The following is a 26,332-nucleotide window of genomic DNA, read 5'->3' on the forward strand; positions in this document are numbered from 1 at the left end:
TGTATTCGCAAAAAGAAAAGGAGTACTTGTGGCACCTTAGAGACTAACAAATTTATTAGAGCATAAGCTTTCGTGAGCTATAGCTCACGTAGCGTAACTTAGATCGACTTACCCTGGTAGTGAAGACTAGCCCTTGGTGGTGTGAAAACTAAATCAACATTCATATTCTGTCAGCCATAACCCTGACTTTTAAATATTGCTGATGTGCCCCTACCACTTCCCTCCAGATGTGTGACTGATTATGAAATATCAATTTTTCTTCAGATTTTTTTTGGAGCAAAGGAGTTGCTAATTTAAATAACTAGAAACCTTGAAAATGTCTCTCAGTCCAGGTAACTGCTGGGTCTAGCTAGAGCAAGAATGGTGGTAACGATCTTGTCCTTGGAACAATGGATGAATTAAAGGATTCAGTTGGAGGGCAGCAGCTGCAGCTGCATTCAGGTGTGGAGTGAATAAAGTAGGGATAAATGCAGTATGTGGCAATGATGGGAGGGTCAGATAAGAAGGGTGGATGGGTGTGGTGGAGACCAAATGCAGTGGGCGTCCTGTCAGTAGAGTAGGGTGGGAAGGAATGATGGTTGGAGCTAATGGGGAAAGGGATATGGGAGTGAAATATGATTCAGAGAGTGGGTGCATATTGGTCAAGGAAAGATGGCTGCTATGGGGATGAACAGAAGTGGAGACCGCAAAGCGTTGCAGAAGGGTATGGTGGATTGAGGTGACAGAAGCATGATGCTGACTGGGAACAGAATGAACTGCTGGTGTTGCAGAGAAGGCAGATGGTCCTGTGGCAGGCAAAACTTTAAGGTGCTTTGCCAGGAGTTGTTTCTGCATATGTTGCTGGGCTTGCAGCTGAAGTAACCTATACTTGTCTATTTCATCAGGTGAAAATGTGATAGGCTGTTGAGTTAAAGGAGGGGAGATGGATTTCCTGTAAATTTCTAGCTCATTTTCTGTCTCATCACACTTATGCTTAGCACTGTCACAATAAATGTTTACATTTCCTTCCACTCGATGCAAGTTCATGCTTACATCATGTACTTCTTCTTTGGTCTCTGCTGAATTAACAACAGAATATCTATTAGAAGGAAAAGCACCAGGGAAATCATTTGGTACTGGGTCACAGCTTTGTATAGAGGGTTGTACTTCACTAATTAAGAGATCTGATTGTTCCTTTATTGCTGTATTCCTTTTTATGCTTGGAGCCTGATAGCCTATTCCTATTTGAATTATGTCTTTAAAAAGACAATTATCATAATTAGTGCCTGTTGTACGAATAACATTATTTGTCTGTGAAGCTTCAAAATTGTCTTTCTTTGCACTGCTTTCTAATGAAGTGGTTTCATCATTCCTTAAAACATTTTCACTTATATCTAGGGCTTTTTCAGGCATAAGTAACATTGCTATGTCACCTACTGATGATGGAAATTTACTAGCAAAGTGACTTTGTGAGTGACCCTCCAATTCCATCCCACAATTGTTTGAAAATCCCTCTGAACCATGTGCGTGTTCTTGGCTTTTCTTGGATTGCACTCTTTCTAAAAGTAACCTGGCTGTCAATGACGTTCTCTCTCCCACTGTGTCTTTTGCTGAGTTTTCGGAAAAGCCAACATGAAATTTTTTTGATTGACAATTTACATTCTGCAAATCAAAATGTGTAGATTCTGTTTTTCCTGGTTCAGTGCTGTAACAGCCTTCTTTTTCTTCCTTGCTTTTATTCAAATAATATACTGTTTCTTTTGAGAAGGATCCTGAACTACTGACTGTTGATCTTCTGCAACTAGGTGATCCTCCACTGCTTCTTGAATGTCTGGTGGAAGAACTTTTGGAGCGGTGGTATCTTCTATTTCTGCTGTATTTTCTGCCAGAATGTCGGTGTGTATTTCTGCTTTGCTTTGATCTCTCTCTATGGTATAAACCTCTACGCCTTGAATGTCGTTGATATTTAATTGTATTCCTCTGTGTACAGTTTCTAGTTCTTTGACTTTTACTGTAGAAGAGGTAATCCTCATCTGCATCATCAGAAGAGGAAATAAAGTTGTGCTTTCCGTGTTTACATTTGTGCCTTTCATCTGTCTTGTTTTTTCTTTTACAACAAAAGAGCAAGTGACTTCTACTGTGATCACTTGATCTGTGACTAGAGGAGCTACTTACACAGCTAGTTGAACTGCTAATGGAAGTGTTGGAATAGCTAGAATGTCTGTCAGAAGATGACTTTTGGGAGGATGAAAATCTCCAGTATCTTGTATAAGCTCCACACCCTTCATTTTCTGAATACCTGCTTTGAGAACTTGATTTATAACTAAGGAAACTTCCAATAGAATCTTTTCCACTGTCACTTACATCACTGTTGCATCTAGGCCAGTTTTGAATGGATTTGCAGTTGTTTTGGTTTTCATGTATTTCTTCAGAATAACTTAAATCACAGTTTGTAGCTTTATGCTTTTTAGTCCTAGACACACAAGGCAAAAAGGAAATGCTTTTATTTCCACCACTGTGTGTTCTTTCACAGCTATGCAAATGGTGCTTTAAAGATCTCCTAGATGTTCTGACATGGAGACTTCTTTCTCTTGTATAATCCTTTTGTGAGACATCAAGGAAAGCAGGCACTTTGGGTATGTTTTCATTCGAATAATGTGAAATGTACTTTTGACCACTTCCATTCATTTCTTTCTCTGTGTCTGAAACAGCTTTTTGCTGGGCCTTGTTATGGGTTTTGGAACCTTTCGTCTTCTTTGGTTTCAGTGACTGATTATCTTGTTCCGTTGACATTTGCTTGTCTTCTATTAAACCTGAGGTTTCATTTTCATCTGCATTCAGATTTGTAGGGGGCTCACTACAGCTTTCTGTGTTTGTTTCACGCTCTTTATGATCGCTCTGGTTTAGAGAAAGTCGAAAGTCAAAATATAATGGATTACATCCATAGGAAATACAGGGTGCAGTTTTTGTAAACAAAAGAAGTTCTGTGGGCCACTGAAGGGCAGTGCTGCCATCTTTGCTCAATACATGAAGAAATGGCAGTGCTTTGGGCTTCATCTCATTAACCACTGTCTCACTTGGTAGCATTTCTGTGTTTCCATTCACAGTTCCTGAACTCTCGAAAAATGTCTCTGTCTTGACCACATTGGGATTATAATGCAGCTCACTTGCATATCCCTGCTCAGCTGGGTGTTGTGGTGGGAACGCTGTTAAGAGGTCACTTAGCATGGTATCACTGTGCTTGTAAGGGTTCTGCTGGGTACAAAGATTGCTAGTTTGGCTTGGAGGTGAAATGAGAGTTTCCAACAATTTCTCAGTATCATTCAACTCACCTTCTTGTTCTGTTTCTCTAAGCGAACTAGTCAAATTCAAATTGGAAAGCTGAGTTTGAAAGCTGGTTTTGCAGAATGAAGGATGAGCGCTGACAATTTCTTCTAATTCTTTATTGCTGTTTTTCTCATTTTCTTTTAGTGTTTTAGCTTTTGCTGCTGTATTGCTTGATGCAATGATATCCATTTGACCTTGTGGGACATTTAATCCTCTAGCCACATTTGCTTTTGTATCCTCATGCAAACCTGTGCAAGACTGACAGCCGTCAGGAGTTTGTTTTGTTTTATGGTTAGGTGATTCACCACCATCATATGCTTCTTCAGTGTTCTCACTGAAAACTGATGCTGATGACTCTAACTTTAAATGGGCTTTTTTAGAGAAAGAAAAAGAAACTCCTGTCCTGTGACTAATATTGGTGCCATCTGAGAATGCTTGTGAGGCTTGATTTCCAAGTGAACAGAGTCTCTCGGTATGTGATTGGTGCCTGCTTAGTGTAAGCGCCTGTTGTTTCTCTAACATGCTTCTGGAGCGACTTTGTCCTTCACACACAACCATGCTCTTGGTACCTGCTGTGATTCTGCCATTTTTATCTATGAAAATTCCTTCCTGCAGTTGTTGCTTTTCCACCACCAGTCCGGGAGCTTTAAACACTGGTCTGCTGCCTGTGATGCTGTAAATAAAGAAATAAAATGAATGGATTAAATAAATAATTGAAATAAGAAATTATTAACATTTCTCATGATCAGTCTGTTGAAGGAGGAGTCATTAATGCTCTTGAAAGTGAAAGCTATTAGATTGTTTCTATATCCTATAAATGCAATTCACCCCAGCCTAGGCCACCTTGAAAAAAGCAAGGAAGTCTTTATTCTCAAAAAGAAAAGGAGTACTTGTGGCACCTTAGAGACTAACAAATTTATTTGAGCATAAGCTTTCATGAGCTACAGCTCACTTCATCGGATGCATGTAGTGGAAAATACAGTGGGGAGATTTTATAAACACAGAGAACATGAAACAATGGGTGTTACCATACACACTGTAACGAGAGTGATCAGATAAGGTGAGCTATTACCAGCGGGAGAGCGGGGGGGGGCATTTTGTAGTAAAACTTCCCCCTTACTTTTTGATACAAAAGGACATGTGTTCTCTCCTTGATGCATGCAGCTGACTTCCATTAATGGTAATGGCAATTACACATGTGCATTGATCGATACTAGTCTCAGTACCCACCAGTATTTGGCTATCATTTTCACATCTCCTCCTCCTGTATTTGACTCCCTTGTATACCATTCCCCCCCCCTTTCTCCAAACCTTTTAGATTTAAATGTATAGCTTACCTTACTGGCTATTTCTTTTCAGTTCAAGATATTCTAATGTGGCTTTGACACAGAACTCTAGCAGTCTGTCCTTCGAATAAGTGACCAACTGGGAACAAGAATGACTGCACCTTGTTGTTTTGCATTCGAGATCAGACATATATGATTACTGGACTAATGGTCTTTTTACTTATGCTTTAAAATGAGTTTTGCTAGACAAATATCTGTTCTTGCAATCAATACAGTGTAGCAGAACTAGTACATAATACATCCGTGCCAAGCATTGTGGACAGGAAATCAGAGTTTGAGTGAAACTGGAAAATATTTTAACTCCGTACAGAGAAAAATTCTACCTGTGTCTAAAAGTATGAGGAGAGGGAGCGTGTGGGGAGTCCATTTATTTGCTTTGCTTCTGACACCTCACAGAGAGGCGGCTCTGCAGGCCTTCAGCAGTGGGAGCCAATAAGGAACGTTCTAGATTAGCATTAGACGCATGTTCCAGTGCTATGTGTTCCAGTGCACATGCCCCTCATTTAGCAAAGAGAGCTCCTATGCCATCCCCATGCCATTTATTGTGGGTCATGCAAGAATAATCTCTTAGGGGGTGCAGTGAGTGGCAGTGTTCTTTTCAGGGTGCCGTTCTGGTCAGAGCAGAAGTGCCTACTAATGCTTGTGTGTCAGTATGTATCCATGCATGTGCTAGTAGTAACTTTGAGTTAGCCAGCATTTAGACCCATCAGTAGCTCAGCTCTTATGGAACTTGCAATACATTACAAAGCTCTAGTTGTGACTCTGGTGACAGCAGGACCTCTGTTTATGGCCACCCTTTCCCCAGAACAATTAAGAGCTGGCAATACGACACCTAACATGGGGGCAGCAATGCAGCACTGTCCTACCATTCTCTGCACCCATTATTCCAGCCACTGTGGATAGAAATAGCAACTACTATTTTTCTTTGCTCCCTATCAAGAGTTAGGGTAGCAGGAGCTTTCTAAAAGCCAATGTATTGGTTCCTTCCCAGCCCAACCTTGGCCTTACCTCCCTACTTTATCAGTCTGTCTGGGGACGGCACACAGTTTATCCCTCTGCCGTAGAAGGGCATAAAGAGCCTTTTCACAGATAAGTGTATTTAATTTAATTAAGTTGTATGAAAACCCAACTTTACCCTAAGTCTATTCCACTGCAGTCATTCTTAGTAGAGCAGGTCAGTAATTTTTTCAACAAAATGTTTTTTGACGGAAAATGCTGATTCATTGAAGCCTGATTTGGAGCAGGGTCTCGAAGCTGGGTCTCTCATATCCCACATGAATGCTCTAACCACCTGGCTGTGGCATCAATGTCTCTCATTCTGCGTCTATGCATTGAGAGGAAGTGTCATTTCCTCCTTGAACTCACATACACACTCTAGCTTTGACTGAGCTAGCACGTTAAAAATAGAAGTGTTGCTGCAGTGGCTCAAGCAGTGGGAAGGGCAGGCTGCCTAGCGTACTATCCTATCTGAGACACGAGGTACATACTTGAGTAACTAGACCCAGCACCCCAGTGCTCATGCCATTTTAAACTATTTTTAACACTCGAGTTTGATCAGTGGGTGTGTCTCCTCAAACTGCAAATTACAGCTTCCGCTCAATGTGTAGATGTGCCCTAAAACTCTCCTGTTGGAGCTGCTCCACTTTGTATAAGTCACTGAATATTTATGGGCCAAAGAAAGAGAGAGAGAGATTGATGCCATAGTCTGGTTCAGAGCAGGGGCCTGAAATCTGCATCTTCTATATCCCATGTGAGTGCCCTACCTACTGGAGTATTGGTTATTGTGGGCTCTTGCACTCATGTTTTTTCATGAGGAATTTCAAAAGGTCTCATTTTTGTTCTCCATCGGATACATTGGCCTGAAATCGTTGCATAGTACACCATGAATGTTGTTATTTCCACTGTACTGAAAGCTTGGTTTGTTTTTAACATAAGGATGACAGTTTAATTAACCCATTATGGTCATAGATTAACATCAGTTGGAGGTCTGGGAACAACCTACTCTGTTGAAGCATTTAGTGTATGTAAGTGTCATTAAACAAAAAAGAGATTTGTCAAACATAAAGGTTTATTAGTATAAACATTGTACTGCACCTCTATTATTATCATCATCAGTTTAACTAACAGTACTGGGTAAATGTAACTGAGCTAATTACATCTGTTTTTCATTCACACAATGATACTGTCATTTACTCTAGGGAGAAAGTACCTGAATAGCCTAAATCTACTAAAAGTAATGAAAGAGGATTTACAGGCTAACCACAGAGACAATAAGGTCTGTTTAGCCTCTTCCTTTCACTCTCTACAAACTACTAAGAGTTATACTAATCGATTCAGGTCAATTTTAATAAGATAAAATGCTGATATTGTAACATCATCTTCAACTCACTCAATTCAGAGGCGATTAGATTAACAAGTTACAGGGGAGAAAACACAAAACCTTCAGATGCCAAGTAATTAATTCAAGGACTTTCAATTTTATGGTTTTCAGAACAGGAACATTTGGAGTCACTGATAACTGAAAATGGGTTACAGTATATGTGATCTCTGTACATTATAGAAAGCAGGACTAAAAGTTAGAGATTTCTTCTGGGAATGGGGAAAGAGAGTGTTAAAATGTAACATAAATTTCAAATACTTGCCATTCAGACTGCTTCCGTAACTCAGCAAGCTGGTGGAGCCGCTTGAGTGCTTTTTCCTGTTTCTTCTCATCTTTCCATGACTTTGAAGCCACATTTCGAGCAAATTCCCTATGTTTTAAATCTTTCAGTCGCTGTGTGAAAGGAGTAAAAGGGAAAGGATTAAATAAGTACAGAGCAAAATGCATTTCTTCTTACTACATTCCTGTGCCCCTGCTGAAGGCAATGTGCAACAGGTGATAATAAAAATGAGCTTAAAATAGTGTCTTAAGTGAAGATTCAAAATACTATTTTCATATGATGTGACAAAATAACGAAACTATTTATGGCTGGTCTCATACAGGCTTACATTAGATGCAGATACACACACATGCACATCCACTTATGGATGGTATGTGTGGATGTACATCATATATATGAACATTATGCACACACATGCAGAGTGAAATCCAGGCCCAATTGAATTCAGTGGAAGTTTTGCCATTGGCTTCAAACAGATCAGGATTTCCTCCATAATATGTATAAATCTACTTGTATGAACTCAGATGTATTTGTATATAATATAATATGTGGTATAGAGATATTTGTGTGGGGATGTATACTCACATGTGAATAGGTGTGTGTGCATGCATGTGTAGTATTTAAAACTCCAGTTGTAATTGAAGGGGGAAAACGGGTGGCCAAAATATTTCATCAGGTGTCTTAAATCTCTTATGATCAAATTCACAACATTTCTGTATACCTGATATGCCTAGATTTCAGAGAACTAATGCTGAGAAATTTATAATGAAGCCATATTATATAGGGTCTTTGAATTCTTTAGTTCCCTGGTGTTAATATTTTAGTTACAAAACTTTGCACAGGTGATACTGTAGGAAAAAAAGAAAGAAGCACTCAGCACAAGAAAATGATGACTGCGTTCTTAGGCAGTGAAGTGAGCTGTAGCTCACGAAAGCTTATGCTCTAATAAATTTGTTAGTCTCTAAGGTGCAACAAGTACTGCTTTTCTTTTTGCGTTCTTAGGGAATCTGATGATTGTCTAGCTTAGAACTAATAAAAATCTTTAAAACTCATAGGTTGCCCATTTATAAGTAGCTCTGATATGAAGCCAAGTAGCCCATCTAAATAATAGGTGATAAGGCCTTTGACTGATGGGTTCCATTACTGTATACACAGTATTTTACTGGTTGCCAACAACTGTCAAGTTCAACTGGCAGTGGAGTATATTTGAACCAAACCTTGGGGAGGACAGAGACTGCAAGACCACCTCCTGTGACTGACTGGAAAAAAATTCAAATACAAGTTACTTTCTCCCTGGCTGCCTTCAGGAAAACATAATGGCAAGTTTCACCCTGTCTTTAAATGCCCCAATTTTCCTTCCCCACCTAGACCTCTCTCTATGTGACACCACTCCCCAGTTCTTCTACTTCTCACAACTCCTCCATTGTCTCCAGCAAGCCCCCTCTCTGAAGACTTCTCTACCCTCAAATCTCCATCTGCCTCTGAACCCATAACACACTTTCACTCCCCTGTCTGTCTGTTACCAGCAGGTAGAGTGCCAAGGGACACAGGCCTGAGCACTGCTGCTGAAAGCAGCCTCAGACTGTCTTCATCCTCTGTTCTTATGATTCCCCTCCTCCTTCTCTACAGCCCACCAAAAGTTGGTGGATTACACGTTGTCATCTGCCAAGCCTGAAAGTTGGGAGGAAGTGTCCCTTGTCTCTCCTTATATTTATGCCCCAGAATCAGCTGGGCTAAGGAAGAAGTGGAATGCAGTAACTGTATAGCAGATACTTAATGACACTATAGTCAATGGCATTAATAGATTTGAGGAATGGAGATGGGGCTGTCATATCATGATGCTCTAATGACAAAAGCAGAATAACTATGGAATTGATGGTGGCTGCTGACATCCCATTGCCAGGAGAGGTAACAGAGCTGGCTTACCAAGTAGTATCAGAAGCACTGGTCATGGAAGCAGGGATAACTGTCTTCTAAACCCATTGTGCCAAATCCATCCTTGGAGGTCTTTAATTAAGTTATACCTAGAATGAATGTGGCTAACTGGGTTTCATTCAAAAGTCCTAAGTGTTCTGTGGAAAGTACTCAGAGCTATATTTGAGGGCTACCACTAGGAGTTTCAGACTTAATATTGTAGCATCAGGGTAACTGAATGGAGACTGCAACACCACATAGTCTAAAACAGAGTTTCTCAACCTTTTTGATTCCAGGGCCTGGCTTGATACCTTCCTAAATTGTGTCAGGGAAAGCTCAGAAACTGGTGCCAATGCACGGAATGGTCATTGAGAAACACTAGTCTAAAATAGCCAATACTTTAATGCAATCACAGTCCTCACACAGCAGTGTCTGCCTCCCCATAGCTGGCAATATGCAGCAGAACCCTCTAAAGAACATTGTGTTACAATCCTATTCCCCCTGCTCTCTCCAAACCACACTCACAGTTAACCAGGGGAGGAGGAAGCCCATTACAATATTTATCCCTTTCATATGAAGGGCAAATCTAAAGTAAAAAGGTGCTGAATGCCAGGATCCCATCTGCGTTTTGTAAAATAATAATTAGTATGTATTGTTCAATGATAGATCATATATAGAACCTTTAAAAACAAAGTTAGCCCCTCTCCTTACAAAAAAATGGGTAAAGGGAAAGCCAAGTGGCTTTAGTATGGTCTTACTTGAAGCCTATTAGCAAAGTAACCATGTTAGTCTTTCCCTTCAGAGCATCAAGGCTAAAAACTGAGTACAGGGCAATTAAATCTAGTTTTATAGGAAAAAATTAGTATTAGTAATAATCTGTCTGATATAGCTTCCCCTTTGCTGAGCAACAGCAAATGTCTGAGCCTTGCGGCTCAATTTTCCATTGGAGGAGACATCAGTGACATAGAGTCTGGATATTGTTTTAATTACACATCTCCATGAGTTCTGGAATGAAGGTGGTCACAAACAGCATGCAGGAAATCCTTTTCCCCCCCAGAAAGCTCATCCAACAGGCAACTCTTCCTTAAGAATTTATACTAATCAGAGACCAAGTAAGAGTCTTCTGTTTCTCACATAGTTTCCTCTACCCAGATCCTTTCATGGCTAAAAGTAACAACACATAGCATGTCTTCTCAAGACTGAGCATTTGCTCATGTGCTAAGAAAGAGAACTTGGAAGAATATATGTAAAAGCACCACCTGGAGACATCTGACATAAGGTGGGGGAAATATAGTAGCACTCCTCCAACCTTCACCCACAAATAAGCCCCACCTACTTGAGACACCAATGTCTCAAAAAAAACCCCATGAGTTATTCATGAGCAGCTAACATGTTTTTAAATACAAGTTTACCTTGTCCATACTAAGGGCAAACTAGTGATTAACATTGTGTTAGTTGATTAACACATTTTCCAACATGATGCATTTTTTCAATGGACACCAGCCAGCCCTCACAGTAGGTTGTGCACATTCTCATAATATGATCTTTCCTTTCCTTTCTTACCTGCTTTGAACAGAAATGAATTAGTTAACAATGTTGACATTTAAATTATTGTAACTGGGCATATGAATAAACACTCCATAAAGAAAAATGGGGCAATTCACACCTTTCAGAGCTATCATTCCATCCTCTCTGCATTCTTGGACAGATGTCACTGCAGTGGTCACATTTGGGTCCAGATTTTTAAAGGCATTTGGACATTGCTCCACTCAGCATTGCAAGGCCTAAGTGCCCTAGCTAACTAAATACCTTTTTCAGAAGTGATGTCAGGGACTTAGGATCCTAAGTCCAATTGACTTTCTAGGACGTGTCTGTCTCTATGGGATGTCATAGTAGAACTTGAAGGTGCTCAGTTGAGCTGCCTGGAAAATGGTATTTCCTTCCCACAGAAAATTTGGCTTTTTTGGATAAACATTTCATTCCAAAATGGGCAGAAATAGCAAAAAATTGAATTTTTTTACAGGAAGAAACATTCCAGAAAATTCCCTTTTGGATGAACCAAAATGGAAATTGTCAGCTTGCTTCCAGCTGCACGACACCCCAGGCAGCTGCCTCCCTGGGCTGCTCAATTCTCAAGGGATCTCGGTGCCTGGGCAGTTGGGCAGCGTTAAGAGGCAGCTGCCACTGGAGTTGGGGCATCGAGGGTGCCTGGTGTTCATTAAAAGTTTTGACAGAATTGACACATTCACACGGAACATTTCTATTCTGTGAGATCAGAATCTTCCATTGGAAAAGTGTTCCCCTGGAAATTGTTTGACCAGTTCTAGTGCTCAGTACCGCAGAGGACTGGATATTGAAATTGCACATCTGCTAATCCCTATTTAAAATAATCAATCCAGCTTTAATTCCTTGAAAACTAACTGTGCACTTTTCACCCACTTTCTTAGATTTCCCCTTTCCCCCATGCTCATTCCCCATTTCCCACTGCAGTTTGGCACAGGTATCCTGTGGTGCCCTTTTCTTCTGAACACGTCTCACTCTCTTCAAGTTATGATAATACAAATTAATGTGTAAAACAAGATTTTTTTTAACCCAAGAAAGAAACTTCCATTTTAAGAATACTTTAGAGACCAAACTGTAGAATAGATTAGAAAAAAATAAAAACCACATTTTTCTGACATCTCTCCAAACTTAACAAGAACATAAAGTTACTCAAACAATGAAGATCTCATTCTCCACAGAACAATGGAAGTAGCCCTTATTCTTATTAACCTGTTCTACTTGAAGAAAGGGCAAAGAAACACCTTTCAAAAATGTCCTTTGGTGACACTTGCTGTGTTTTAGCTGTCACCATGAGCTGCTCAGTGGCACACATACAGTATTCATAAGGAGAAACAGAAACAGTTTCTACCTGTCAAGGAAACAAAGAACAATGTGAAAGCTAGTACTGTGGAAGCAGGTACTGAAGAGTGGTGCCATTTCACTTCTTTGACAGTCAGGATTATAATCAACAAAGCAAATGGACCAGCACTAAGAATAGAACACCTAACTGTATTTTTGCTCTCTAATGGCATACAGCAAGCATCAATGAAATAGGAAAAATAACACAAAGAATATAGCTACAATAGACAGGTAGTTGAGAGCTCATTCATGAGAGATGAAATCCAAAACTTAAAAGCACGTACCAGGTTGACAGTCTTTCTCAACTCATCCACTCCTCAAAACAAAAACTTGCAGTGGCACAGCAGTCATTATATGGTCATCTCAATTAAATGTGTGGACTATATTTGTAAAACAATGGGCCTTGCATATTGCAATTGCTGCTGTAACCTACTGATGTTAATGACACGTAAAACCATACTGACATGCACTTGAACAACGTAAAAATCATTGTGTACCTAAGTGAGAGCATTGAACCAAACAGGCAAACCTGGCAATTAATATTTATTTAAATGTATAGTCACATTTTTCATGTAATTAGGTGCTTAATTGGGCATCTAAATTGAGATATGTGTAATAAATTATGATTCAGTTAATAGCACTCTAGTGCTTTGTCTTACACCTACTACAAGTAGCATTACCAAGGAATTATCGATTTTAAAAAAATCTATGTATCATTTTTTTCTAATTTAAAATTTTCTTTTGTGTTGAATGTTTACAACATTGAAAAGATGGCTGCCCTAATGAAAGTTACTCTTGTTATATAAGCATGGAATATTAAAACAAAAAATATTCACCATTATGGAAAAATATGAATGATAACACATCTTTGTTATGTTGCAGTATATATCTAATACTCTTCCTTTTAGAAGCTGATGTGTACTGATTCTCCTCTTACTGTGTCTAATAGCTGGTGTAATAGCTCCATTTATGTCAATGGAATTACACAAGTGTATGTGAATGAAGAATCAGACCCATAGACTCACATTCAAATTATATCTCACAGTCCAAGTAAAAACAAAAAGTTTCCCAAGCCTGTCCTGAGGACCTTTTTATTCTGTAAGACACTGGGCACAGTGCAATGATCTTGCCTTAAAGTTACATGGACCTGATTGTATAAAACTTTAACTGGAATTTTACCGTTCTTATGTGAAGTGCATCAAGCCAGATAGTCCAAAGCTCTGGCTAGATGTATGCGCTTCAGTGCCTCTCTGTCCAACCTGCACAAATATTTGTGATTGTTGCTCTCTAGTGGCTCATCTGAAGAAAAGATAGAAGTCCTAATGTTGCAAACAGCTAGTGCCAGTTCTCCTTTAGCTACAATAATAGGGGGCCTTTCTTGTCGGAGTTAAAGACCTGAGTTTTATTCCTCAAACTGGAAATGAGTGATTTAACTGCTGTCTGTACATTTGCAGCCCTATATTGATTATAACAGCACCACAAAGAAGTAAAATGTATGATTGTATGTTTTTGGCATATGTCATGGAAAAAAATGAGGAGAGAGAGAGAGAAAAAGATCTTTTACCCTGTTCATATAGTATACAGAAGATGGGCTAGTTTTTCAAAGTATATTTTCAAAATCAGCATTTCAAGGGTATAACTATGACAAATGATATTAGCTGTTAAAAATGAAAGGCTGTCTTAAACTCCTGCAAGAATACCCTGCATCACAAGGTGGGTGGAAGGTCTGATCTCCTGATCCCTACCCTAGCCCTCTCTCTGCCCCTGGGGGTTGATCTCTGACCTTCAGTATTCACTCTCTCTGGAGGTTCAGGGAGCACAATGCTGGGGAGGCAGCTGACTATTTCTTTGACTACACTGCTAAGGGTGACCTTTGGATCATGTTCCAAACTGGTTTGATTGAGCCCCTGCATACAACTGTCCTGGAGATGTCAGGCCACATCAATCCAGAAGTGGCAGAAATGGTGATGTAAGTTATTCAACGAGGACTAAATTCAGTTCCCCATTTACACTGATGTAAATCTGAGGTAACTCTATTGACATTGGAATTACAGTGATGCAAAGAGGAGGTAAAACAGGAGATTTGGTTCCACTTTCCATACCCACTTAATGCTAAATGGCAAATTACTGCAAGTTACATTACTTTGTCACTTACATTCTGTTTTTTATCAGTTTACACCCAATCTATACTAGTAATATTTATCATTTTATAATCCACTGCTAGCCTAGAAATAAACCCGGGACGTGCTTCCACTTTATGCAGCAGTTGGCTGAATTTGGCCTGTCACGTACCATGAGATTATCATGTTTGAAAATGAATCCGCACATTCGTGAGTTTTATACAAAGTCATATATCTTTTTACTTTTTAGAATACTGATTACTTTGCTCAAAGGCTGGGTCAGTGTCTTCTAAACAAGGTCATAGTTGAAACTAAAAAGACAACATGCTTTTCAATAAGTTTACTCCTTTTAATGGCCCTAAACTGTAAGAAGAATATATGAGAACCAATAACATTATTTGCAAATTAACTTCAAACTACAAACAATCAAATGAATATGATAAAGTTATTACAGAACATAATTAGGCTCTGTGTCTGAAGCTTACAGTATTAGCTGTCTAAGCATTTGGGGGGATGGGGGAGAAATAGCAATGAGGGAATTTGCTTTCACCATGGCAACTGACATTCTAAAAATAAAATTGAAAGGCTATTAGGTACAGGAATTAACCATGAGAAATGTAACTTACAAATTAATGCATAATTTTTCATTTGTTTTAATTATAACAAAGTACTACCACATATTACTTTAAATATATGGTAGTGACATATTGTGTGGTAGACTGTAGTAAAGTCAACCTTAGCAGATAGGCAATTGTTATAAGGAAAGTTTAAAAGAAAGCATGTATTCTCACAAAAGAAATGTTCCAATTATAGTACTAAGTGATAGGAGAAGGAAGAAGAACTCAATTATCAACCATGGCCTGGAGAACCCATTCTGCTGAATGAGATGAGGACCACAGTACCAAAGTGGCTGCCTTGCATATTTCTTCCATAGTCTCTTTGTAGGAAGTCACTCCTGACCTCTTGATATGGGCCTAGATCCCAGAAGGCATGAGAATATACAATTTATTATGTTTCTTTAGTGCAGGAACTTATCCTCTTAATTATGGTGGCCTTCAAAGTCTCCTTGCATCTGAACCTCAGATGAAGGGAGATAAATGTATCCTTAATCTTCCTTAGCACTTGTATATTTCATATAAATTATGAGTTTCATCCTAATGTCTAGCTTATGCGATTTCACCTCCAGATATTCTGCTACAGGACAAGGAGGAAGGTAAAATTACATCATGAGATTGATAGGGCGTTAGATTCAATTTGAGAATAAATTCCAAAGATGTTTGAAGAACCACATTATCACGGTGGATGGTGCAGAATTGCTTTGTTACTAACAAAAGTGCACACTCAGGTATATGCCTTGCCAATACAATGCCCACTAAGAAAGCAATCATTGTTGACAGGGAATAATACATTACTAAGAGGTTCATATGGATGCTCACACAGATGTTCAGCCCTGGAATTCTGGAATTCATTCTGGAATTTCCTGAATGGCTCCCATGAGTCTTAGAGAGAGAGAGAGAGAGAGAGAATATATCTTTATACAAGTCCCATGGTAGCTATTGAACCTTAATGGAGATATCCATACCTCCCCCCGCCTTGGTTAGCTTCTGCACCTGACCATTGATTCATTCACTGCCTATCACCAGCAAGGACTTTGGAGTTGTGGTGCTTTTCAAGCGGAGTCATTTGGCAGGAAGATTGACAATGAAGTAAACTGGCCAATTCAGCAGCCAAAAGTGTGTTGGTTTGAACTGATAAGCTTGAGAGGTTTTTTTAACATTTAGCAGTGTGGGCCAAATCTTGGCCCCCCGTGCAGAGTTTAAGTAAACAGACATTGTGCCAGAGAGTTCCCTGAGGGTTGGGGGTTAAAGAGACCACTTTGCAGCCACTCTCCATCTGCTGGAGGCTTTTGTAATTTGTGGATTTAAGATAATGATGGAATGACTTTGTCACACTCCTGCCTCTCTTTCACCCTAGTCCAAACCTAAGGAATGTTTTACATTCATGGAGCACTGCTTTACACTGTGAGTCCACTTGTTCCAGTAGCGGTTGAAATGTTGCCAAACATACAGGTAATATAACCCTCCTTTCTCCTACTTGATATTTCCTTGTTTATTCATCCAAGGATTGCATTAGCCCATTTGGCCACAGCACAGGGAGCTCATGTTCAGCTGATTATCCACCTAAAGCCCCAGCTCCTTTTCAGAGTTAACTGTAAGTATAGCCTATATTCTTTGTTCCTAGATGTCTGACTTTATGTTTGGCTGTATTAAAATACATGTTTGCGTATGCCCAGCTTACCAAATCATCTAGATCTCTCTACATTAGTGATCTGTCCTCTGTATTATTTAGCACTCTCTAATAATATCAGTAATTATTTTACATTTTCTTTAAGGTCATTGATAAAAATGTTAATTAGGATAAGGTTAAGAACCAACCCCTGCAGGACCCCACTAGAAATACACACACTCGATTATTCCCCATTTACAATTACATTTTGAGACCTATCCATCAGCCAGTTTTTAATCAATTTAATGTGTGTCATGTTGTATTGTTATATATTCTTAATCTAAATGTCATGTGGTAAGTCTTACAGAAGTCTCAGTATATTTCACCAACACTATTGTCTTATCAACAAAACATATCACCTTTACCCTCCTTTATTCTTTATTAATTCAATCCGTATCAGCCATTCTATTATTTTGTCCAGTATTGTCGTCAGGCTGACAAGTCTATAATTAACCAGGGCATCCTGTTTATCCTTTTAACATACTGGCACGTTAACTTTTTTTCACTCCTCTGGAATATCTCCAGTGTTCTAAAACTTATTGAAAACCAACAGTAACAGCCTGAGAAGTTCTTGGCCAACTCTTTTAAAACTCTTGAATGCAAGTTATCTGGACCTGATGATTTTAAAAATGTTTTGCTTTAGTAGATGCTATTTAACATCTTCCTTAATTACTGGTGAAATGGAAAGTATTTAATCATTATATGATATAGCTACATGATCTGGCTTTCCTCAAATATAGAACATAAATATTTATTGAACACTTCTGCCTTTTCTGTATTATTATTGACATTTCTGCCATTTACATCTAGTAATGGACAGTACCATTGTTAGGCTTCCTTTTGTTCTTTAATATACCTACAAACCTCTTATAATCCTTAACTCTGCTGGCCATAGAGTTTGTTTTATGTCCTTTTGCTTCCCTTATCAATTTTTCCATAGCTCCTAATTTATATTCATTACTGTCAACTTCCCCTTTGTTTGTTTTATACACATATAATTTTTATAACTACTTTCACTTCATAAACCATGTTGGTATTTTTTTAAACAGTGTGGCCTTTCTTGATTGTAGTTTTTTAGGGCATCTAGTAAAATATTCTTAAACAGTTCCAAATTATCATTCACATTTTTTATCAAAATTCTGTCTCTCAAGTGATTCTGCTCATAATTGTTTTCAGCTTTGTGAAATTGGCCTTTTAAAAATACCAGGTAAATAGCTGTTTGGAGTTTACTCTGTTTATACATAACAAAGGTAATCAAGTCATGATCAGTTGTGCTACTGTTGTGTTTAGGTATATCACTGCTGTAATAATAATGTATATTTTAAAAATCAGCTTCTAAGAGTTCAGCAACTTTGAATGAGTTCTGACTTATTTATCTACAGCTCTTTTCTATCATCTGATCTAATGAATGTACTCGGCTTGACACAGGGAAGGTACACATGGGGCAGCAAGTTTAGCGTGATAATCTGTTAATTTTAATCTTGATATGTACACAATTGGGATAACAGTTTACATTCCAATTTTTGGCTTGATTTCAGAAAAACATGAACAGATGTCCCAATCTTGCAAGGAAAATTCAATACTGATGTATTCTCCCAATGTCCTGATTTGACCTTTTGACCAACCTTCCAAGCATTCTCCTCAGTATATTGCATTGATTAAAAAAAACGCTGGTTTCATTTATGGATTAATTTTTCAAAAACTTCATTCAACTCCTACTCCTCACCTTTCCTCCATTGCTTTCTGTGCTCCACTGTTCAATAGCTCCTTCCCTCTTTTTGCCCCATTCCCTCCCACCCATCTTGCTCCTTAATTCAGGAGTGTTGCCCTTTGAAAAAACATAGACGATAGGATTCTTCCTGCACAGTGAACAATGTATTAATTAAACTAGCCCCTTCCATTTTTGTGAAGGTAAACACATTTTAGCCCATGGATTGCTCATTTACTGCAAATATCGCTTAGGGTATTGGCTTCCTGCAATTTGGTCTCATAGGTCACATGGTATTGTTTTTGTTGTCTGATGGAGTGACTGAAGGTTTTATTGAGTGAGGGAGAGATTTCTTTGGTGTGTGTTTTTTTTTCACATGAGTTGCTGCCAGGACACACACAATACACAGAAACCCTTTAAGTACAGGGGTACACACAGACACCAACTTTCTGATTTCTGCAGGGTGCTCAACACCTGCCCTGCCTCTTCCCTCCCTTGATCAGACCCTTCCCCACCTCTTCCTAACCCTTTCTGCCCTCTTCCCCAAGCTCACCCCATCCTCACTCTGCCTCTTCCTGCCTCCGCTTCTCCCCCACTCTTCCAGTGCCTCCTGCCTGCCACTGAACAGCTGATCACTGGTGAGCAGGAGGAGCGGAGGTAGAGGGGGAGGAGCTTATCGGCAAGGTCAACCAGTGAGTGCTGAGCACCCACTATTTTTTTTCCAAGAGTGTTCCGGCCCCAGAGCACCCACAGAGTTGGCGCCTATGGGTGTACATACACATTAAGTTAGACTGTAAAGTGCAATATGAAAATCCTGCCCAGACCCAGGTCTTCCCTATACATCTGCCAAAAAAGAGAAAGAAGCCCCCCCATTTTCCTGTGTCAGGGCAGCTCAGGAAAGCACAGAGACTGTACTAAGCTGATCCTCCGTCACCAACACCTTAGGAGCAACTCACTGGAAAGCAGGTGGCCAGCAGAGAGCAAGCTGCACCCTTTAAAGCCTGTAGAAAATGATTCCTCCCATACTCCCATTTCATGCTGTGGAACTAGCATGGGCCTCTGGGAGGCAACGTCTCGTCTCTCTCTCTGGCATAATGCTTCCCGGTGTTCCCCCAACAGTGTGTCTCTGCACAACTTCATCATCAGACGAGTGGTGCCTTAAAATCTAGCCCGTAACATACACACCAATATCTTTAATATTACAAGAGAGAACTGTTTAGTAGCTCTGCAATATGTTTTGCCTCTTCTTAAATTCTTTGCCTTTCACTTGATATAAACACCCTATTAGACAAGTGTTATTCGATTATTGTGTTATAAAGCAACATGGGGTTTTTTTTGTAACATTTAAAGTTGATCTTTTGTTTATACAGTGGCATGATATTTTTGAAGTCTTTGTAACTTGCTTCTTGGACCTGAATTTGAATCCTTTATCATTAAAAGGAAAGATTGTGAGTTTATATACTCAGAGCCACAATCCCCTTAAAATATGCACCAGCACAGATTCAACACGGTGACAGTGACTTTAAAGCCTTTTTACTAGGTGAGACAGACAGATAAGGAGAAACTGGGCAGGTGATTCCTATTCATCTTACCATTGTATTTTCTGAAACAGTATGTCATTGCTACTCTATGTATTATTGGTCTAACTCATTACAATAACCTTGTGCAGCTCTGCGAACTCTGGAAGTGATGAAGTATTGCATGAACAATACTCTTGGCTTTTTACAAGATTTTCCTAAAATAATTCTTATGTGTTTCACTTGGCTAGTAGGCCAATGTAGATAGACTGTAATGAGACTTGCTATTTTGCATACCTGTTCTGAGGCACGGTTAATGTTTGTTATCAGTTTCCAGGACAATTTGTTTTACTTTTAATTGGAAGACAAAGTATTCTCAGTGTGCACATACAGGATCAGATTCTGTTTACTTAAACTTAAATGGTGTTACTCCTGCTTTATCTTCAGAGTGGTGGAAATCAGAATCTGGCCCATGCCATCTATTGATCTGGAGAAGCTGAATGTCTGACATAACTCACGCTCAAATAGTATGAGTGAAAGTAACTACAAAGCCAGAAAAGAAAAGAGGATCACAGGACCTGCTGAGAGAACTGAGTTTTGCTTAGAGGCAGGAATGAAAGTAGGCCGGCAAGGGCCAGTAAGGCAAACTGGTAAGAATCATAGAATCATAGAATATCAGGGTTGGAAGGGACCTCAGGAGGTCATCTAGTCCAACCCCCTGCTCAAATCAGGACAAATCTCCAACTAAATCGTTCCAGACAGGGCTTTGTCAAGCCTGACCTTAAAAACCTCTAAGGAAGGAGATTCCACTACCTCCCTTGGTAACGCATTCCAGTGCTTCACCACCCTCCTAGTGAAAAAGTTTTTCCTAATATCCAACCTAAACCTCCCTCACTGCAACTTGAGACCATTACTCCTTGTTCTGTCATCTGCTACCACTGAGAACAGTCTAGATCCATCCTCTTTGGAACCCCCTTTCAGGTAGTTGAAAGCAGCTATCAAATCCCCCCCTCATTCTTCTCTTCTGCAGATCTAAACAATCCCAGTTCCCTCAGCTTCTCCTCATAAGTCATGTGTTCCAGTCCCCTAATAATTTTTGTTGCCCTCCGCTGGACGCTTTCCAATTTTTCCACCTCCTTCTTGTAGTGTGGGGCCCAAAACTGGACACAGTACTCCAGATGAGGCCTCACCAATGTCGAATAGAGGGGAATGATCACATCCCTCGATTCCCTGGCAGTGCCCCTACTTATACATCCCAAAATGCCATTGGCCTTCTTGGCAACATGGGCACACTGTTGACTCATATCCAGCCTCTCGTCCACTGTAACCCCTAGGTCCTTTTCTGCAGAACTGCTGCCGAGTCACTCGGTCCCTAGTCCATAGCAGTGCATGGGATTCTTCCGTCCTAAGTGCAGGACTCTGCACTTGTCCTTGCTGAACCTCATCAGATTTCTTTTGACCCAATCCTCTTATTTGTCTAGGTCCCTCTGTATCCTATTCCTACCCTCCACCGAATCTACCTCTCCCCCCAACTTAGTGTCATCTGTGAACTTGCCGATGGAACAATCCATCCCATCATCCAGATAATTAAAGAAGATATTGATCAAAACCGGCCCCAGGACCAACCCTTGGGGCACCCCTCTTGATACCGGCTGCCAACTACACATGGAGCCACTGATCACTACCCACTGATCTAGCCAGCTTTCTATCCACCTTATAGTCCATTCATCCAGCCCATACTTCTTTAACTTGCTGGCAAGAATACTGTGGGACACCATGTCAAAAGCTTTGCTAAAGTCAAGAAATAACACGTCCACTGCTTTCCCCTCATCCACAGAGCCATTACCGGCCTGTACGCAGCCGATGTTAAAGCGCTGCTGCGGCAAAGGCGCCTCCTTAAAGCGCTGCCATGGCAGTGCTTTAACATCGCTGCCCCTTTTGCCCCCCTGCCCGCCCCCTGTCTGTGGCCCTGCCAATAGGGACCTTACCGACAGGAGAGGGCAAAAGGAGCAGCTTCCCAGGGGCCGGCGATTTAAAAGGGCCAGCGGCAGCAGCTGGAGCCCCAGGCCCTTTTAAATCACTGCCAGAGCCCCGGGCGGCGCGGGCCAGGCAGCATGGATGGGCTGGGGGGGGGAGGTTGACCCCCCCTGCCCCACCCCTTCCACCCGAGGCCCCGTCCCTTCCAGGGGGCCCAGAGCCAGGCCCCCGTACCGGTAAGTGTTTAATATTACTTTCACCCCTGCTCAGAGGCAAGAGCAATCTGAGACTTAGGCTATATCTATACTACAGAGTTAAGTTGACTTAAGTTTCATCAACGATCATAAACCACTGTAATTACAAAAAGAAAAGGAGTACTTGTGGCACCTTAGAGACTAACAAATTTATTAGAGCATAAGCTTTCGTGAGCTACAGCTCACTTCATCGGATGCATCCGATGAAGTGAGCTGTAGCTCACGAAAGCTTATGCTCTAATAAATTTGTTAGTCTCTAAGGTGCCACAAGTACTCCTTTTCTTTTTGAGAATACAGACTAACACGGCTGCTACTCTGAACACTGTAATTACATCACTTCTGCATGTTCACACAATGCTCCTTGTGTCAGCGGAGCACATCCACAGTTAGTGCTCTAGCACTGACAGAGAAAGCACTGTGCAAATCGCCACCTTCTCCCGCTAGGAGTTCTGGGAATGGATCGCAGTGCATCATGGGGGTGGGATCACTGCTCCAGGATGCACTTTTCTCCAGCCCATAATTCCAAAGGCTTCTGACTGTGCTTTGCATCATTTTTTGACAGACCCTGTAAACTTTGCGTCCACCATCTCTGCCTGAAAGTATGGATCCTGCACTGCTCACCAGTCTTGTGATAAGCATAATGAACACAACACAGCTGATCCTGCAGTAATTCATGAACTTCGAATCTGAACAGGAATCTGTATTGCCTGCCCTGCTGTGTGCCATGGAAAGAAACAATTCAGATTGATGTTGGCATTCACAGAGCAGCTGCGGACCATCTCTATTGGGCTTGGGAAATAAGCTTTGACTGGTGGGATTGGATTGTGATGCAGCTATGGGATGATGAGCAGTGGCTGCAGAACTTTCTTATGCGCAAACCCACCTTCCTCAAACTCTGTGTGGAGCTCATCCTCACTCTGTGGTGCAAAGACACCAAAATTAGAGCTGCCCTAACAGTGGAAAAGCGTGTGATCGCTTTAAGCTGGCAACTCCAGACTGCAAATAAGTTTGGAGTTGGGAAGTCCACCGTAGGGGTTGCAGTGATGTGAGTATGCAGGGCCATTAATCACCTCTTGCTACGCAGCAATTGTATTCCCTAACAGCGGCAGGGCGATAGATGACACACACATCCCAATTTTGGCCCCAGACCATCTTGCGGTAGAGTACATCTACAGAAAGGACTACTTCTCTATGGTATTGCAGGCTCTGGTGGATCACCAGAGTTGTTTCACTGACATCAGTGCGTGGTGGTCAGGGAACATGCATGATGCACACATCTTCAGGAACACTGGCCTGTATAGAAAGCTGCATGCAGGGACTTTCTTTCCAGGACAGAAGATTCCAATGGGGAACTGGAAATGCCCATCATGATCCTGGGAGACCCAGCCTACCCCTCACTCCCATAGCTCATGAAACTGTACACCTTGACAGCAGCAAGGAGCACGTCAACAACAGGCTCAGCAGGTGCAGAATGACTGTAGAATGTGCGTTTGGCACATTAAAGGGTTCCTGATGCTGCCTTTGTGGAAGATTAAACCTCAATGAGGAAAATATTCCCATGGTCATAGCAGCTTGCTGTGCTCTGCATAACAATTGTGAAGTCAAGGGGGAAAAGTTTCCGCAGAGGTGGAGCATTGGAGTGGATTGTCTGGCTGATTTTGAGCAGCCAGATATAAGGGCTATTTGAGAGGCTCAACGGGGCTATTCAAATTAGGGAGACTTTGAAGCAGCATTTTGGCAATGAGGCTCAGTAATGTGTTTTTCTGTAATGTATTGAGCCAGGCATTGTTTACTTACCACATTGAACGACCCTATAATGATTCCTGCCTGAGTGTTAATTGCAGTCTACGAGTGTGCTGATTGCCACTGTATATGAATTTCTGTTCCAACCACCATGTAGGACAGAAATAAAGTATCACTGTCTTTGTAAGTGTCGCAGGTGATGCAAACCTCGTCCCCTTTTAGGATGGGGCACGGGTCATTATTGGCCTGAGATCAAGTCTGCATGATCCCTCAGGGTCTCAGAGTAATGTGGCCTAACAGCCAAAGTCAATCTATTGTCCCTCTCTTTCAGGGTGGAGTAGTCTAACAGTCAAGAGTTCCAATCTTCGCCCTCTCTGTCAGGGCTGTGCGGCCTAGCAGCAGGAGTCAGTAGAACCAAGACTCCCTGGGTTACTTCCTACCCACTTCTCTGCAGCTTGTAGTCTTGTGGTTCTCCTGGTTTCTTACCCGTCGTGAGTTGCTGCCCTCTGGCTGGCCTTTTTATCATGAAGTACCAGCAGTCCTTCATCAGGAGCCTGCAGCACACCTCCTTCCTCTCCGGTGTTCAGCCCCCAAATGAACTGGGCTGCTCCCTTTTATACCTGGCCTCCGACAGGAGCATGCCCAGCAGGCTCAAGGGGACATGGTCTCCTTGGCCCAAAGAGAGGAATTAATCCCGACAATCCCAGTGTGGGACATACACGCTCTGTCACAGTGAGACTAAATTTTTATTAAACAGCAATACACAGATTAACATTTCTTACAAGGGACATGACTCTCTGAAATGAGGATCTCACAGCTGTGTGTAAATCCTGCTGTCATTATGGAAAATGTCTATAGGGGTGGAGTGCAAGGGGTACTGCGACAGGCTCGGAATGTGAAAGGAATGTATAGTGGGAGATTGGGGAGAGCAAGGAAATCAGTCAAGCACATTTGCAGTACAATCAGGGACCTCAGCATCTCTGTTTGGTCCTCCATGGATATCTGCTCTCAATCCTCTATTATCTAATCCTGGCCCTGTCTCCTCTCCTGGCTATCCATATCTAGTTTTTCATTTATTGTCTCTCTCCAGGCTCTTTGCTCACTATTGGCCTGATCTGACGATTGCAGTGCTTCACGAAACATGTCCTCCTAACACCTCCTTATCTGACAGAGGCGCTCCACGGGTGTATAGGAGCTGGCCCTCAAGGGCAGAGCTGCATAAACAAAAGAAACAATCCACAGAGTCTGCATTGTGTATGCACTCACAGTCTTGAATCATTAAAGTTACATACACCTCTTTCTCACTTTCCCTTGGGAAGAACACAGCATGGCTAGAGCACTAAACATGATGAGTTCTTACTTGGGGTGGGGGTGGGATGCAAGACAGGACAAACTGTCTGGGTGGTTTCAGAAGGGGATCAGTACAAGTGCCTAGGGATGCTATTCTGAATACTGGTGCCATTTTCCACAGATGGGGTGATCAAAGCTGAAATCATACTACTGAGGGTAGCTGAAGGTGTAAGGGTGCATCTCCTGCATGCGTGTGGTTTCGGTATGATTAGGGTTAGGGTTGCTTTGGTTCCTCCAGAAGTAATTGCTGAGCGGTGAGCAAAGTTTCTTAAAATGGAGGAAGAAACAAAGCAGCTCTGCCAGGGAATCTTCAGTAGAGGATTGCAGAGTATCTGCAGAAAAGTTCCCTAGAGATCTCTATGGGAGATTTCTTGAGGAGTGTGAGATCTCCATGGGGGATTTCTTGAGGACGGTGGGATCTCTATGGGGGATTGTGCATTAACAAACCTTTCTGCAGGTCCCTACTGTGCAGTTGCACAGGGCAGCTGCAAACTGTACCTAATGTTAATTTTGAGCCCTTCTCCCATGTGCACCATGTATCAAAACAAAGGACATCTCTACCTCATGTAACCATGCGCAGTTGAAGCAAAATGATTTCTTACTGGAGCGCCCCTCTCCTGCTTCAGGCACGCCAGCTAGACTGCTGGGACTGGCTAGACCCCTCTAGAGTCAAAAAGAGGTCCTGGCTTGCCAGGCCACAGGTCAGCTGTGCCACATCCTCCTCCAGCTCGACTTTCTTGTCCACCACTTCGTCCTTGGGATGGGGTCCGCTGGCTCCAGTCCCCCTGTGTATCCATAGGACTCTTAGTGATGGAGGTGGAGTCGCCGCTAAAGATGGCATGCAGCTTCTTGTAGAAGTGGCATATTTTTGATGCCACACCAGAGCGATGGTTGTCCTCCCTTGCCTTCTGGTATGCCTGCCTCATCGGCTTGATCTTATCACAGCACTGCTGCGTGTCCCTTTCATGCCCCTTCTCATCCACACCATGAGCAATCTGCTTATAGGTGTCAAAGCTCCTATGGCTGAATTGGAGTTGTGACTGCACAGTCTCCTCTCCCCACAGACCCAACAGCTCCTGCAACTCTGGTGTACTTGAGGAGGGAGAGCCTTTGCTGCAGAAAGCTGGCATGGTCAGCTGGGAAGTTGCAATGTGAACTGTCCATGCTGAGCAAACAGGAAGTGGAATTAAAAAAAATTCACAGGACTTTAAAAGGAGAGGTACCTGGCTGCAGGACAGCGGAGTAGAAAG

General features: G+C 41.5%; 1 protein-coding gene across 1 annotated transcript in view; it reads right to left on the minus strand.

The window, feature by feature from the left end:
- Positions 1-323: 323 nt before the first annotated feature.
- Positions 324-26,332, minus strand: part of ZNF804B (zinc finger protein 804B) — a 367,203-nt gene continuing 341,194 nt past the window's right edge. The window contains 3 exon segments of the mRNA XM_038391483.2: positions 324-371; positions 373-3,979; positions 7,295-7,425. Of these exon segments, the coding sequence (XP_038247411.2) occupies positions 324-371; positions 373-3,979; positions 7,295-7,425 (3,786 nt within the window).

This window comes from Dermochelys coriacea, chromosome 2, assembly GCF_009764565.3.
Source record: "Dermochelys coriacea isolate rDerCor1 chromosome 2, rDerCor1.pri.v4, whole genome shotgun sequence".
In the NCBI taxonomy this organism is placed as follows: domain Eukaryota; kingdom Metazoa; phylum Chordata; order Testudines; family Dermochelyidae; genus Dermochelys; species Dermochelys coriacea.